Source organism: Thermobia domestica, chromosome 17 (genome assembly GCF_964235325.1).
Source record: "Thermobia domestica chromosome 17, izTheDome1.hap1.1, whole genome shotgun sequence".
Lineage (NCBI taxonomy): Eukaryota > Metazoa > Arthropoda > Insecta > Zygentoma > Lepismatidae > Thermobia > Thermobia domestica.
The window spans coordinates 150579418-150596501 of record NC_137470.1 but is presented as its reverse complement, the minus strand read 5'-3'; the positions used below and the strand labels follow the sequence as shown (position 1 = coordinate 150596501).

At 38.1% G+C, this 17084-nt stretch overlaps 1 protein-coding gene across 4 annotated transcripts in view; it reads right to left on the bottom strand.

The window, feature by feature from the left end:
• The window catches only part of LOC145674409 (solute carrier family 15 member 1), a 301314-nt gene that overhangs the window by 189541 nt on the left and 94689 nt on the right, over window positions 1-17084 (bottom strand). Inside the window, exon 1 of one of the 4 annotated variants that reach the window (XM_081744437.1) lies at window positions 3378-3592. The exons of the other annotated variants lie outside the window; for them this stretch is intronic. Within the exon in view, the coding sequence (XP_081600563.1) occupies window positions 3378-3398 (21 nt within the window). The 5' untranslated portion in view covers window positions 3399-3592. Of the gene's footprint in view, window positions 1-3377; window positions 3593-17084 lie in introns of those variants that run through there. 4 annotated transcript variants of the gene reach the window in all.

Here is a 17084-nt window from a genome sequence, read left to right as displayed (position 1 = left end):
GAGAGAGGATGTTTCGTAAGCAAAGAAAAGAATTCAATTGCTGGAATATTTTTCTCTATAATCTTAAGGTTACATCTGTTAAGTAAAAAGTATGTTATGCGTCAGATTTCTGAAACGATTCCTGTAATGTTATTAAGATTATAATAATTTTGCTCAAAGAGTATTTTTGCGTCATACATAATTGATATTCTTTCTTCATAGTTTTGGGGAAGTCGTCATTTATATTATTATATTACTATAAAACAATTTTAACGTGGATCTTTGTGGATGCCTAATTAGAAACATACCAATTATAAATATGCATGTATTCAGATTTCAGAATGTTTTCACGGCAGTGATTTGTAATACTGATATGTACTACTACTTCATCTACATCACCTAATATACTCTGCAACAGTTGATCAGATTCATCTACCGTAATATGAGTTTCATCTCCCTTATCTAGAATAAGCCTCAAATCTGCCCACCTTCCAATGTTGAAGACAACCAATGGCGTATTTAGGATTTTCTTTCTATGCCCAACACATGGAAGGAAGTGGGCAATTGCCCACCTGAGTTTGAGAATTAAATATATTTTAATTTATGCATAAATTGAAGTTATAATGGCAAGAATTACAGATCGATAAATCCTATGTGATATGATACAAAAATTTAGAAGTGAATCTAACCCTTTATTCTATTCATACAAGAAAAAGAAAGCATCCTCTTGGCCGTCCTAATTTCCCGGGCTAATTATTCCCCCGTTTTGATTTTCTTTAATTCAAACATTTCCTTCTTTTAAAAATAACTAAACGATATAATTGTTTCTTTGTTATAATAACTAAAGTCCTGTCATGTTGATATCCGCGCATGTTGGTGTGGAAATCCGCGCACTAGTTTCGCTTATCAGCTCCTCTTAGTTTTGGTGTTACTGATGACGGCCAACTTGAATCACAACTGACAACGGTCGATAAAGTATGATAGGAGAAATGAAAGTAGTAACGTCAAGAAAAAGAAACAGAAAAATAGAAAGGATGACAGAAAGAACAATTAAGGACGCAGTTCTTACATGGAATGAAATTTGACAAATACAGTATTATTTCTGAACAAAAAGCATAAGAAAATGGAAAGTCAATGACATTCTTAGAAATGGTAAGAAGGATTATTGTTGTACGTGGAATGCGTAAAACTAACAAATTATTTCGAGGGGAGAATGAGCCCGATAGTCTCCTAAATACGTCACTGAAGACAATTCTGCTCCCCTGATCCTTCACAGCATTGTTTTTCAACTTCATAAATATTTTGAACATCGCTTATATATATATATATATATATATATATATATATATATATATATATATATATATGGGAACGTCTTACCCGTCCCCCCCAATGTTGAAGACAGATTTGCGCCTTTGACCTTTACCACAACTCACCTATCTGCTTTTGGTGTACCGCTACTTACAGAACCCGCAAAAAATGATAAATCCATCGTCATTTGCAAATCGAAAGCAGATAGATGAGCTGTGATGACAGTATCACATGCAAAATAATGTTGTCTAGTGCACTACGTCTTTGCTTTTCAAATTTATTTTTATTTTAGTTTTTATTTATTTATTTATTTATTTATTTTGAAGACACTACAGAAAAACTAAAAATAGCAGTAGTTCAATTTGGCTGTGGTGAAGACCCTTAATTAATCAGGTTACATCAATTTTGAACCAGGCTGTAGATAGGGGGGAGCAAGGGCAGAATCCCTCTACACCTGACAACTGTTAGTTTAAATAAATAGGCTCTATGTAAAAGAAAATAACAAGCAGTCAAGAATGTAAGCTGAACACAAGTTAGCTTTCCTTATAGCTATATCCGTCTCCCCTAACTTAGTGTTTTGGTCACAGGTCTGGTTTGAGTCCTCTGATTTTAACCCCCCCCCAAAAAAAAGTCCCAAGTCTTAGAAAGTCGTTCCTCATTTTATCCTAAGCTAGCTATCCTGTCAATCACAAATATAAAGGAAAACGCACATCAGTATATAACCGAACACGGCTCAACAGACGTAACAAGTTTCAAAAATGACTTTCATTACTGTTAAAAAAAAAAAAAAAAAAAAAAAAAAACCTTTAAATTATGTTAAAACTGGTTATTGGTTATTTACCTGAGCCAGGCAATTGGTAAAAAGATGGGAAACTGGGTACACCTTAAAAGTAAGACAGTAGTGATTTCAAGGGGAGTTCCGGCGAGCTACAAAATCTCTCCCCTCGGGGGGTTGGCCAATACCCGACCATGCTCAACGTGAGTTCCAACATTCTGCTAATTTTACTTTCAAGTCCTCACAATGGCCCAAATTCCGAGGGGTTGAGGGGAACATATCCCCCCAAGCTTAGAACTGGGGGAACTTTCCTCCCAAAAATGACATGAAATTTTTGAGTTTTACGTCCCACGCTTATGCCGGTTAGGCTAAGGGAGACGGTGATGATGAGTAATGAATGAAATGCTGGAATAAAGAAAGTGGGGGGAAACGGGAGAACCCCGAGAAAACCCACACGGTGTTTGTCCACCACAAAGTTCACTTGGCGGGGGCTGGGATCGAACCCGGAACCCCATGCACTAGAGGTGAACGCTCTACCACTGAGCCACCGCGGCCCCAACTTTCCTCCCAATAAACCGATTTGACAAGCTTTTTTTTTTTCCTAAGTAGAAACATACCAATTATAAATATGAATGTATTCAGATTTCAGAACGTGTTCACGGCATTTTGTATGTAATACTGATACGTACTACTACTTCATCTACCTCGCCTGATACATAATGTACACCAGGTTCACCTCAGAAATCAGATTCATGTACCATAGAGTCATCTCACCCTCCCCCCAGAATAAGCTACAAATCTGCCCGCCTCCGAATGTTGAAGACAACTCTGCTCCCCTAATCCTCCACAACATTGAAATATTTTGAATATCGATTTAAAAAATGGGAACAGTCTTACCCATCCCCCCAATGCTGAAAACAGATTTGCGCCAATGAGTCCGTATATTGAAAATCCCCTCAGGGTAAATAGTCCGAAATCACTACTGACTTGAGACACTGAAGAAACAAATGAATGCTTTTCCGGTGTAAGGGCTTCTTTACTGTGATTCTGCAATCGGGATTCGAACTTACGCACAGCATAACAGGCATAATCTTGTGTTTGCAACGGATAACATTCTCGTAATATTCATATGATTAAATGAGAATTCATTACTCGGTTTCATTCAGTTGTTTTTTGCAATACAAAATATGTAAATTTAAGCGCGACTGAAGTAAATTTATAAACCTCATTCACCCATTTGGAAAGTCCCTGCAAACAACGTGCGAAGTTGACATATGTTGTAACCGAAGTTTTATAAAATGCAAACCCTTACCTTTGATTTTTCCTCCTCCATTGTTTAAATTGCTTTTACTCAGAAAACACAACACAACATAACAAATAACACGCAACCGATCACATTGAAATCACCACGCACTCTTCACCCTAAACACTTGCTTTCTTGACACTTCAAACAACCGCCTCTACACTAGCGAAAATACTGATTACAAACGTTTAGCCCGTAGCCTCTGCTACCTCTGAATCTGGCACAACATTCTAGTGTTGCCACCTAGCGGCAGGAAAAGTATTCATATGCGGTCGTGTTGTATGTAACCTTGCTGCCTTGTTTACAAACTAAAGGAAACAAAACAGACGTGGCTTAAAATACGGCTCACGTCCGTGGAACCATAAATAATCACTATTGTTAATAGCACATAAAGAAAAATATGTTTGACTATTTTATTCATACATTTTATATTAAAGCTTATTCGGTGCTATAAATGAAAGTAGAACATGTATAATAATGTGTTATCGGTTGTTTTATTCATATGTTTAATGTTTTTGATTTAATTCTCTTTGAGATATTTACTGTATATTACCTGCTAAGGAAACATTAATTTTACACCTCTGTAACGCAGCGAATATGCAGTAAAATTATAGTCACGTAAAACTAACAGCTTTTAACGACACATGATGGGCATAAATTTGGATGTAACTTTTATTTTTGATACCTTGTTGTTAGTGACGACGCCAGCTTTTACTTTTTGGGGAGGATCAAATAAGGGAACAGGGAAAATTCGGGAGGAACCTATTTTCGTATATTGAAAATGATTTGAACTACTTAAATGTAAGTTACTTGACCTGCCTTACTGCACATGTTTCGGGGGCGCATGGTTCAGTGGTACAGCTTTCACAACCGGTGCGTAGGGTCCCTGGTTGGGTTCCAGCTTGAGCCAAGTAGATTTTGTGGTGGACAAATACAGTGTTGCGTAGGTTTTCTGGGGGTTCTCCCGTTTCCTCCCACTTTATTCATTTCATTTCTCATCATCACCGTCACCTTTAGCTTACCCAGCATAATCGTGGGACGTACAACTTAAAGATTTCATTTTCCTTTATATGTTTGGGGGCGGTTGGGTCACTGGGTTCTCCCGCCTCTTTTCCCCTTCTGGCGTCATCACTGCTCACAGTGTTATTTTCTTCACTCATTGTGACTTTTCTCTTGGGAGGTCCCTACTATTTTACGCGTATTAATCTTGAAAGACTTAACGGGAATATGTCAGGGGCGGATTCGGTATCCCAAAAATAGGATATTTCTACGTAAACTAGTTTGTGCATGATAATAAGTCCATTTGTTTGGTGAACTTTCTCATGACTGTATGGTTATCAGAGACCTGGATTCGATTTCCGATGGGAGCTCCTTCGTGGCTAAACGGTTAGTGTACGCGCCTCTGGCGTAGGAGACCCGGATTCGATTCCCGGTGGGAGCACATGTGGTTTGAATTCCACGTTAATCAGTAGGTCCATTTCTCATATAGCCTTGCTGCTGAACGGGACGTTAAACTCAAAATGAATTCAACTCAACTCGATTCCCGACGGGAGCTCATGTGGCTCGAATCCCACGTTAAGGAGTAGATCTAGGTGTCGCAGAGCATCGGTGCTGAACGGGACGCTAAACTGTAAATCAACACACCATTTGATTGGTCTTTTTTTAATGTTATCGTTTATTAACAGACATACCTAATTTCGTTTTGCTTTGAAAGGAAATATATGGATTGCAGCTTTTCAACGTTCCATAATTGAACTTAAGAAATGAAGCGAAAAGTGTATTTTTTGTTGTATTTTTGTTCTAAGTTGTATTTTTATGTGAATACCTTGATATAAAACAGCAACTGATGACAAGGTGGAACAAGACACACTTGGCAATCCCACTTTCTCAGTTCAGTCCCAACCGTTCTACTGTATAGTAAGAACTTTGGCAATAATACTGTATAATTCAATTTGAAGATGCTTGCTTTTACTTTTTTTTTTAAATACAGGGTGTTTCAGAACTATGGGGACAAACTTCGGGAGTCAGTCTACAAGTGAAAAACAAGATAAGAAGTCCCTATCAGCCTATATCCAGCAATAAGGAGTTTAGGGAAATGAAATGAAAATGAATCTTTAAGTTTTACGTACCATGATTATGAAGTGTGGGTTAAAGGAGACGGTGATAATGAGAAATACATAAAATAGTGGAATAAAGAAAGTGGGCAAAAACGGGAGAACTCGAAAAAACTCACGCACACAGTGTTTGCCCACCTCGAAGCCCACTTGCCGCAAGGTGGGATCGAACCAGGGACCCGATGCATCAGAGGTGAATGCTCTACTACTGAGCCACCGTGGCCCATGGAGTTTAGGAGTCACAAACTTTTGAAATTCTCAGAAAATGATCTTTCGAGCTGAATGTTGCCAAAAGATATGATCATTGTAGACTTGTAAGCTGGATTATCTGAGAAAGTACGTTTGAGAATCGTACAATGTCAACCCATGGGTTTTTCTTATAACGTAGAAAAGATTATTGCCATTTCTGAGAAGTAAATATGAGCATAAATGAGTGTTATGCGACCACTGATTAGTAATCGATGTTTCATAATCCACGATCAATTGATTGCCACACATCGTCAGGCCTTCGGTACAGCGGAGGTATGTAATCGTACTTTGGGCGGAGATACGATGTGAACCGCTGTGTCGGTTGGGTAACTGAACCTACTGGCGGATCGATGAGGTTTACATTGATATATCCAACATCGAGGAATGGCAAGTGCATTCCCAGGGCTAATGTATGCAATATAACATCTTGCAAACAGTTTATCCTTTGCTGATGATCCTGCAAATAGGATCCTGGACGTGCTCATTTACACCAACGTTTACTTCCTAGAGTTACCAGGAATCTTTTCCATTCTACGAGGAATTCCTACGCGCTGCTACTGCATGATTCTAGAAATGTGCTTCTGGAAAGATCTTGTTACAAGCCTACAATGAGCACACATTGGGACAATCACTGGCGTCTCTGGCATGTAAAATTTGGGGGGTGGACATCAAAGAAAGTGATTCAAATGATACTACCTACCCCAACCTGTTGATTATCTTCAAATCCATTTGTTACCTTTCTGTTTACCTTCACGGACCCCCAAAGGTATATCAAGAACTCTGCTATAGCCGTTTCACAGCCTGAATATTATATTCCAAGTAAATATAGTTATTTATATGATATTCTACCTTTAGTAAATACATTAAAATAAAATACTGAATATTTTGTACGCCAGAGACGCCCATGGGAACAATGCCCAATTCAAAAGCTCATTTTCTGAAGATTTTGGAAGCCTTTAACTCCTAAACTACACACTTCCGGACATGAGTTGTTGATATGACTATTTGTCTTGCTTTCACTTGGAGAATTAGCTCCCAAAGTTTGTCCCCACAGTTTGGAAACACTCTGTATATATGCCATGCTAGCCTGACAGGAAAAGACGGCGCCAGCTTTTGTTTCTTAGAGGGTGAAAACACAGGGGTAGAGAAATTTATAGGAAGAGGTATTTTCTTTCTTGTATACTAAAACGGATTTTATATTCCTAGAATTAAATTGCAATACAACATCCCCTCACAAGGTCGATCGAAGCCACAAGGATAGCAGGGAGACAAGGGCTCGCCGCCTCTTGCGTCATTGTCACTGATGAGAACGTTTATGTTAATTTCCTTTGGTTTACTAGAGATGGCGCGAATACTAGTACATCATTACAGAAAATAGTCTGGAACAATACTTAGGTTTTTCCTACTAGATAAACCTCAGGCCTCAGAAGGTTTATATTTCTTGGAATGTCAACCGGCTCAACTCGGACTCCGGCTCGGCTGGGTTCAATGATCCAACAGCTGGAGCCTGCTCGACTAGAATGAGCCATTGGCTCGGTTCGGTTCTGTTCAAGTGAGCCATCGGCTCGAGCCGACACGGTCGGGGTGAGTCATCAGCTCAGGTGAGCTATTGACTCAAACAGCCTCGGTTGGAATGAGCCATCGGCTCGGATTGGTACGTCCCAACTGAGCTGATGGCTCGAGAAGGCTCGGTTGGGTGAGCTGTTGGCTCGGATCTCTTTTCAGCTCGGTTCGGTGGAGACTGATCCGTGAGCCGAGCCGTTAACAACACTAATATCTCTTCATTCTTGCGTAAAAGGATGGAAGAATCGGAGTGGCGCGAAACAGTATTACTCGCTGCAACACTTGGAGATATTAGCTAGTTTGTAGCGACAATAAACTAGGAGTGATCTAATGTATGAGGGAAAAAATACTCTTGTGAGTTCGTCTTGTTAAAATAACACTAAAAGAGTTATGTCTTCTCTTCAGGAAGGGGCGTGCACCTGACTTCAGAAACCGCCACTGGAATATGTACCCTTGAAGGCGATTGGTTTGTACTTTCCTCTTTTGAAAATATTTGTTTTTCATTTTCTTTTTTCTTTTCGTTTTGTTTGTATTGTTATATTGTTTATTAGTACCATAGTGCAAATGATTCTTTGAATTGTGTTAAAATGAAACATCCATGAATAATTATGTTTGTGAAACATTTTCTTTTGTGTAAAAAAATAAATAAAACATATTAATCCAATATTGTATAATTCTTTTGTTTTCTACATTCACACGTAAAAGCAATATACAACATAGTTTCATACTCATTGTACTAATATCGTTCTGTCATGTTAATACATAATGACTAAAGGCGAAGAATAATATGAAAAATCATTATTATTGATTTTAATTTTAAAACTTTAAGAAGAAATTACCGACATTTTTCAGATAGCGGAAAATGTTTAATTCTTTTAGACCTTCAGTCATATGAGTTCAAGATTAAAGGTTCTGGCAACACTACATGTGTTTGCCGTCAGTTATGGACAACGAAATTAGTTCTCAATCTTGCCTTATGCACAAGTGCAAAATAAGTTTGGGAAATAGGTCTAAATTCATTTTTCAGTTCAAGATTCCAATTGATTTGCTTTGACACTAACGCCGTCTACACGAAAATCCTGTAATTTATATTTAAAACCTATTTCTCACTGTCCAAGCAGCCATTTCGGTTATTTGTAATCACACTCAGGATCATGTATTTTGAAAGGCAATTCTCAAATATCCTAAGTCGTGAAGCTTGACCTAAATTTACGAATTTCAGAACCCAATAGAACGCGAGGGTATGTTCCGGTCGTTAGCCCGCAGACATGAAATTTTGGCAGTGTCCTCTCTCGCACTGTGCTAGGAACATCTCCTGAGAGTGCAGTGTTGCCGGATTGCCGATAAGTTTTGTTTTGTTATTGTTATTTTATGTTTTTGCTATTATTATTGCTACTGTTTAATTCGAATAACTGTTACTGTTCGTGTTAGGCGCGCTATACATTACGAGATCAATCCTAGGAAATATCTTAGGATTTATCTTCGGAAAAATGTTATGACATATCTTGTAGGAAATCTTACCCTTGTGTGCCATACACGTGAAGATTTTTCCTGTCTGACCGAATGACGTATATCAACATTGTGAAATAGTTCTATTTAATAAAAGTATAAAGTTGAAGAATTACTATGCTAACCACACTGCACATCCCACAGATATTAATATCAGGCGCTATATTGTTAAATTGGATACCTCTAAAAAGAAAAAAAAAAGCATAAGTCAGAAGGGTGCTGGTATACTTTTGGCGCACCACATTTTAGAAGATTTACAAGTAAAATTTAATACTTTGCAATGAAAAGACATATTTATAAGGAACAAATTTTTTGGAAGCAACATAATTTAATACAAAGTAATACACCTGTATTTTATGTTTACAACTGTAGGGTTACTAGTGTAAAATCATTATAAATGTTTTAACGACGGATAAAATAGGTTAGAGACAATGTTGAGCAGAAAGGGTCCAGCTATTTTTTCTAAGAAATGCTACAATTTCGGTAGTTTATATTCACATTAGTTTAATTTAGGTTGGTTCAGGTTAGTTACGGTTTTGTTACGTTAGATTATATTAGTACATGGGTCCAACACAATTTTCAAAAAGTGATAGAATTTCGCTTACTTCTATTAATATTAGGTTAGTTTAAGCTAGTTAACTTCATTAGGTTAGATTTAGTTAGGTTGTGTTAGGTCTAAGTACTTGCATCTTCCATTTCTCCTGTAAATTTTGTATGTTCTGCTTACTTCTGGACCCCTTCTGCGAAACTTTTACGTAATTGAGTGCATATGAAAGTTGCTCGGTGTTACTATTTTCCACCACCGGTGTATTTCTGCATAGTTTACAGAAGCTATAATTTATGTTTACGAGTGGAGTGCTACTACCACGATACCATGACAAGTGCTATTCAAACTCGTATCATTGCCAAAACCCACTCGTTTTCACTACATCAACTGACGCGCCTGCTTCCTTCGCTCTCGCCCCCTCACTGACGCTCGGGACTCCGCTTAGCCCTGCTCTGACTCGGTTAAATAGCATTCGTACTTTCTAGAAACAACCTGGCACAACTTGGTTTGTGTTTTTTGCACTATAGTTTTTATACTATATATATATCTTGACCCCGTATTTGTACGCAAATCGTAAAAGAATTGTAGTTTATCAACAATTGCTTTTGTTGGTCCCCTTCAGGGATTTTATCTATGCTATGTAAGATATTTTCATGTCGGTCAACGCAAATCATTTAGAAAATATGACAAATTATAATTTTTCAACAATTATTTCGAGTGGTACATCTAAAGTAAACCTGCACGATCAGAAGATACCTCATCATTTGTGTTTTCATTTGTTTTGTTTTCACTTTCTCTCACCTGATGTCGCTTAAATCGAAATCTTACGAATTTTCTTTCCGAAATAGAGCGTGCTCTAAACAAGAGAAATCTCATAGGATCGTTCAGAACACAGGAAATGACATGGGATCTGTTGCCATACACGTTGAGATTTTGACTCTAGGATAAATCGTAAGAGATTTCCTAGGATCTATCTTATAGTGTATAGCCGGCCTTATAGTTCTTTAAGTGTGTGTGTGTGTGTGTGTTTTACTCCTTCGACATATCTTCTAAGTTTGGCAACATTGTTGGTGCGCTTCTGTTGTTTCACGTTTTCTCGAGTGTGAGTTCGGCAGGCATCTTCACGAATCGTACCGAATTCTTCCGATGCACCACACGAGAGGGAAACCAGTTCTATAATTCGTGTAGAGCCTAAGCTTCATGAGTCGTCGCGCTGACTATAGTTTTATTTGTCTGCTTCCAAATGCTTGCAGAATTTTCTTCCGTTTTGAACAGATAGATAAAAGTCCACAAAAAAAAAAAAAAACTTATTCTTGGGACGCTAAATCTGTATCAAAAAACAGCTTTTCGATACTTCTTAGCGAACATGGTGACTCAGTGATAGAAATGCTTACGTCTGGTGCATGGGGCCTTTAGTTTCATCCCTGGACAAGTAAGTTTGTGGTGGACAACATCGTATCCGTGGGTCTTCTCGTGGTACTTCCGTTTCCTCCCACATTCATATATACATTTTTTTTAAACCTTATACCTAAAGCGGTTCAATGTGGCTTCACATTGGTGATACGACACACACCCCATTTGAAGTCGATTTCTTGCCAAACCCGCTCCAGCATGTCAGGTGTCACTTCTTCAATTGTGAGGCAGTGACATGGTTTGAGATGCAACCGTTTTATCAACATGGCAAATTGCCATGTGTTGGATGCCAAGCTGTCGAGAAGCACAGCGGTTTGATTTTGTAGAACTGTACACAAAACTTTGTCTCACTTGCTCTACAACGTCATCAAACGTGGAAGGACGACCTCAAGATTTGCTGTGTCTTACCAAGCATGCAGTTTCAATAAAACACTTACGCCACTGATAAATATAGTTCTACTGGGAGGATCTTTACCAAACTTTGTACTAAAATTACTTGCACAGTTGTCGCAGACTTGCATTCTTCAAACTAAAACACACAGCGCGCTCGGGGGTCTTTGTTGCAAATGCCGCTAGCGCTTGTGGTGGCTTGTTTCTGAACTAATGTACTACGTGAGTGAAAACTTGGTGTATTTTGCTACAAAATGACACCAAACCCATGTCTATAAGATAAATAAATAAATCAATATGACTTTTCAAAGTCCTTTTTGATACACTATATATATAGGGCCCTATGCAGAGTCGTTTTGACATATGGTCAGCGACATACTTAAAGCCTAACTACTGCAGGACACATATGTTAGTCAACACTTTAGTATGACACTAATCAAGGGTCAGAACGACTCTGCATAAGGCCCATAGTTTTCGGGGAAAAATGGCAGGTTTAGTACACTTCTTGTTCTATTTTTTCGTCATTATCCACCTTATGCAGAGTCGTTTTGACGTATGATTAGAGTAATACTAAAGGCCTAACTACTGCAGGAAACATACGTTAGTCGAACTCTTTAGTATGACACTAATCACAGGTCAGAACGATAAGGCTGTGTATCTCTGGCCTCATTTCATACAGAATTGCGTCAACGCAACGCAACGGAATGCAAAATTTGCATCTTAGTTTATGCGACACTCGGTGTTCCAGTTTGCATTATTTGTGTTGTTTTGGGATCCGCAAATATTCCCAAGACCGTTACGGAATAAGGCCCCTTAAATTTACTTATATCTCACTCGATTCTGTAAAAACGAATCTTCTAAAACTGAGTTTTATGTTTAATTGGTTTTCCCAGCTAAAAGCAATTACGAATATGTACTTGTTGTTTTCCTGATGTTACGGCTAGACAAGACAAGACATTGAAAGTCGTTATCTATTTTGTTTAACATTCTTACCTTTACGACTGTTGGCTGTGTTTATTTACTGCACGTGTAAATAATGATTATTTAGGCGTGTTTCTCCACTTTTCTCTGATGAGGAAACATGTGTGAGTGCTGCTCTTGAAGAGTCATTAAAATCTACCATAGAGAAATCTGATAGTACTAATTGTGTTATGCAAAAATGAAATGAAATCTTTAAGTTTTACGTCCCACGGTTATGCCGGCTAGGCTAAAGAAGTTGCTGCTGATGAGAAATGAATGAAATGGTGGAATGAATGGGCGGGAAAACCCCGAGAAAACCTACGCACACGGTGTTTGTCCACCACAAATTTCACTTGGCGCGAGCTGCTGGAGTCGAACCTAGGATCCCAGGCACCAGATGTGAACAATCTACCTCTGAGCCACCGCGGCCCAAATATTAGTATTATGCGTCTGTTGTCTTGTCCAGCATAGTATTGGAGGCAACTATTCCCCCTCAATTTCTGTAATTCTATATGAAAATTATCCATCCGTTATAATATAGGTTTGTACAGTCGTGTTCCAAAAAAGACATGACCCTTTACTTTTCTAACAAGTAAGTTTTTTTTTTTTTTTTTTTTTTTTTTTTTTTTTTTTTTTTTTTTACATTGTGAGACTACTCTAAGCTTCTATCCGAATTACTACTGAATCCATACCCGGATTCCATTCCCGGCGTGAGCTCATATGGTTCGGATTCCACGTTAATCGCTGAATGGGACGTTAAACTCAAAATCAACTCAACCTACTGAAACCAAAAGTAGTAATGCCATGCTGCCGCTATAAGGTTTTTTAACATCCTAGACTTCAGTGAAGATTTAGTGTGGACTTAAAAAGACAATTTAATAACTGACTATCAAAGAATCCTTAGAATCTGGGAGGAATATGTAAAGGATCTATATAACCAGAAGAACTGCCAAAAGGATATTGGGATGGAAGCAGAAGGAGAGGTGGGTGATGAAGGAAAAATACCCAGTATATTGAAAAGTGAAGTAGTACAAGCCATTTAAGACAAGAGAAGAGGGAAAGCCACTGCAGACGACGACATACCAACAAATTTGCTCAAGGGATTAGGAGATAATGCGATTAATAAGATCTATTTGAGTGGAGAATGGCCAAATGGTTTTCTTGATGTTACAATTATTGCATTACCCAAGAAAAAGCAAGCAAAAAAAAGTGTAGCGATCACAGAAACATTAGCCTTATTTCTCACATTGGAAAGATTAAGATGATCTCTTTACCTCTTGTTCTGAAATCCGTCGACAGACAGATAACTGTTTCGTAAGATATCTTGTACTTATACATAGTATAGTTTGGAAGTGTAAGAACGTCATATTACCGCAGATCTACATAATAACTTCTAATACCTGTAAGATCTCAATTGGCCGACGAAGATTTCCATTTGTTTGATCGAATTACGACTATGGGTAATAATTCAGTATTGTATAGTTACCTTAGAAGTTAGAAGGTAGAGCAATTTATACACGGGATTCACTTTTTTCCACACACTTTTATTATAAAAGTTGTTGTAATAAAGCAATATAACAGTATCACTATAATTGTGGTCGTAGGACCGATACAAAATCAACTAAATAGTTAGAGTAAATAGGTGTCCCAAGGACCAGGCAGCCTAAAGAAGGATTCCCACAAAGCTCCATGCAAGCTGAGGGAAAGCGGGTTAGGAGTTTCAGTGCCCACGGCAAGTAAAGAGAGGTTGAAGTCCCGCAAAGCTCCAGGAAAGCTGAGCGGGGAGGAAAACCATAAAGCTTCAAGCAAGCTCGGTGGTTCCTGTTACGAATATCTCAGAGCTCCACGCACGCTGAGAGAGTGATTAGGTTCCCACAATGCTCCAAGCAAGCTAAGTGAGCAGGAGGTCTCAAAGCTCTACTCAAGCTATGAGGCTTGGGTTAGGTTAAGATCTCTCAAAGCTCAAGGCACAGGAGTGTTGACCAGCTGAGACTGAAGTTGATTGAGGCAATGCATGGAGTTTTATACCTTCTTCTGAGCAGCGGTGGCACTGGTGTCCCTCTTCTCTCACATGACCAATTGGTGTCGATTATTCCTGTCGTCTGCTTCATGTAGTAGATCGTAGTAGAAGAGCATGTGGGTTTCGTGGCCCTACGTAGCGTAAAAAAATGAAATGAAATCTTTGAGTTTTACGTCCCACGTTTATACCGGTTAGGCTAAAGGAGACGGTGATGATGAGTACGGAATGAAACGATGGAATGAAGAAAGTGGGAGGAAACGGGAGAATTCCGAGGAAATCCACGCACACGGTGTTTGAGCACCACAAAATTCACTTGGCGGAAACTGGGATCGAACCGAGGACCCCAAGCACCAGAGGTGAACGCTCTACCACTGAGCCACCGCAGCCCCCGATCTATGTAGGGTAGTCACTAACGCTCTCGCCTTCGGTGCGAGCGGTCCCGGATTCGATGACTAGTGGAAAAACTAGGTCGAAAATGGGTAAAAAGCTTTTTCAGGCCAGCCATCCTGAATGAGGTTTTCCTTATTCACAACAGGCAAATGCAGGGATGGTACCTAACATACGGGTCCCAGGCCGCTTCCTTCCTTCCTCAATTCTTTGTTCCTTCCCTTTCCCTGAATACTGTGCTCGCCGAGGGACGTCATCCCTTATACGTGACGGGCTATTAAAAAAAAAAAAGAGAGAGAGAGAGAGAGAGATTTGCTTAAAAATTGCTCCAACGATTTTGTTTACATCTCATAAATCAATTTCGGAATAACAACCACATACTGTAGTCATTTATCTGCGAAAAATCGAGAACGGGTAGTTTTTTCTCAAGGTGAGTTATTTTCGAAAGATTTTCTCAAAAACGACTCCGTCCATTTTGTCCATATTTCATAAATAAATATATCATTAATAATCTGGCAATAAGGTATAACTCATTGGTCCCGCCTCCCTATAAAATCCACTAGGGGTAGTTTATTCCAGGGGAGACTTTAGGATTTCAATTTTGGGTGGGCCCGCTCTCTCGTTTATGGATACATATACACATTTGATTGATTAATGACAGTAAGAAATTACTTTTACAATAGTAGTTGATGCTATTTGTTAAATAACTATCTACCATTAATATAAATAGTGGAAAACTTATTTACTCTTTATTGTATCTTTAAGCGTTTACATATTTTTCAAAATTTTTGGGTAGGCCCGTGCCTACCCGACCCAGGGGCAGATCCAGGACGGACTTCTGGGGGGCGGTGGGTTGTAATACTGCTACTTAGAGCTACTTTTAAGAGCTCCAAACTCTGGGATGGGTTTTATATATATATATATATATATATATATATATATATATATATATATATATATATAAACTTTCCTCTTCTGGGGGGAAGCGATTGACTCGATCGCCCCCTCTGGATCCGCCACTTACCAGACCTACCCGCTAAAGCCGCCACTGGTTTATTCTTGGGGTGAGTTTTTTTTTTCAAGGGACGATTACCTCAGAAGAAATCAGACAATTTTCTTCATATTTCATTAATAAACTTAAATATGGCATAACTCATTTTTTCTGAAAAATCTACTAGGGGTACTTTATTTTGGGGATGGGTTTTTTGGACGATTTTCTCAAAAACGACTCCTGCGATTTTGTTCGTATTTCATATATCAATATTTCATTAACAGCCTTATACTGTGGTGTTAAGTTTCTTCTCTGAGAAATATCTACGAGGAGTTGTTTATTCTTAGGGGTGTTTTCTCGCACGAGTTTCTCAAAAACAACTTACGCAATTTTGTCCATACTTCATAAATATTTCTTTTCATTAATAACTTTATAATGGTGTATAAATTATTCCTACGAAAAAGTTCACAAGGGGTAGTTTACTCTTGAATTTTTTTTTTTTTTTTTTTTTTTTTTTTTACTTATTTGTCTGAAGCGACTCAGGAAATTTTGGTCATATTTTATAAGCAAATATTTCTATTCCATGAGAATATACACAATGGGTTGTGTCGACCTTTTTAACAATTTTGTTAACCATTAATGCCATTTTATAACTAAACATTTCTTTTTGCTAAGAAAACCAATATATTGTGTAAGTTATTTCTTGAAAGAAAAATTTAGAAGGGGTAATTCACATTTGGGGAGTTTTTTTTCTTTTTTTGTAGTTTTCCGAAAATGCCTAATAATTTTGTTCGTATTTCACTAAAAAAAAATCTCATTAACAACTGCAGTAAAACACGATTTAGTCAAGGAATTAGAGCGACAAAGTTCATTGTGGTGGTCCGAACTTTTTATTTATTTAAACATTTTTTTCCACAATAACCGGGAACATAGTTTAATTTACGATATAGGAACGAGAAAGCGTATAGTTTTATTCCTTAATTTCTGTTATATCTGGAGTGTGTTAAGTCACGCAGTTCACTTGGTTCTTTTGTGTAGGAGCTGGCAACAGTGCGTTTACTCTTTCGCTCATGAGCACAATGCTGATTCTTGACCCCACAACGAGACCAACAGCCCCATGCTTTGAACGTGAACAGCGACTACATTCCACAGCATACTGGAAGGCGACAAAAAAATGGACGAAAAAATCGGGGCTGTACGGTACTTGGCAATTCCTTTAATATAACAAAAATTAACAGGACATTTACTTTGAAAATGCAAGTTCAGACAGCGATAAACTTTCTATTTCCACAAACCTACCAGTATTTGTCATTTAAATGCCAATAAAGCCTTTTGTATGGTTGCAAAAACTTGTGTCTTTTTTGTTTCTAAGAAAAAGTAATATTAAATGTTGGCTGTTTTTAAAATAATTTAATTCATAAGTGATTGACCTAACTAGATTGACAGTTAGGTTTGTCACCAGGTCGATGAATCTTGTAAAATTGTTTTCCGGCAATACGCAATCAAACAGAACCTTTAACTGGAATATCTGAATACTTTAATTCTCCACTATTGTAAGGCCTCTAATAGAAAT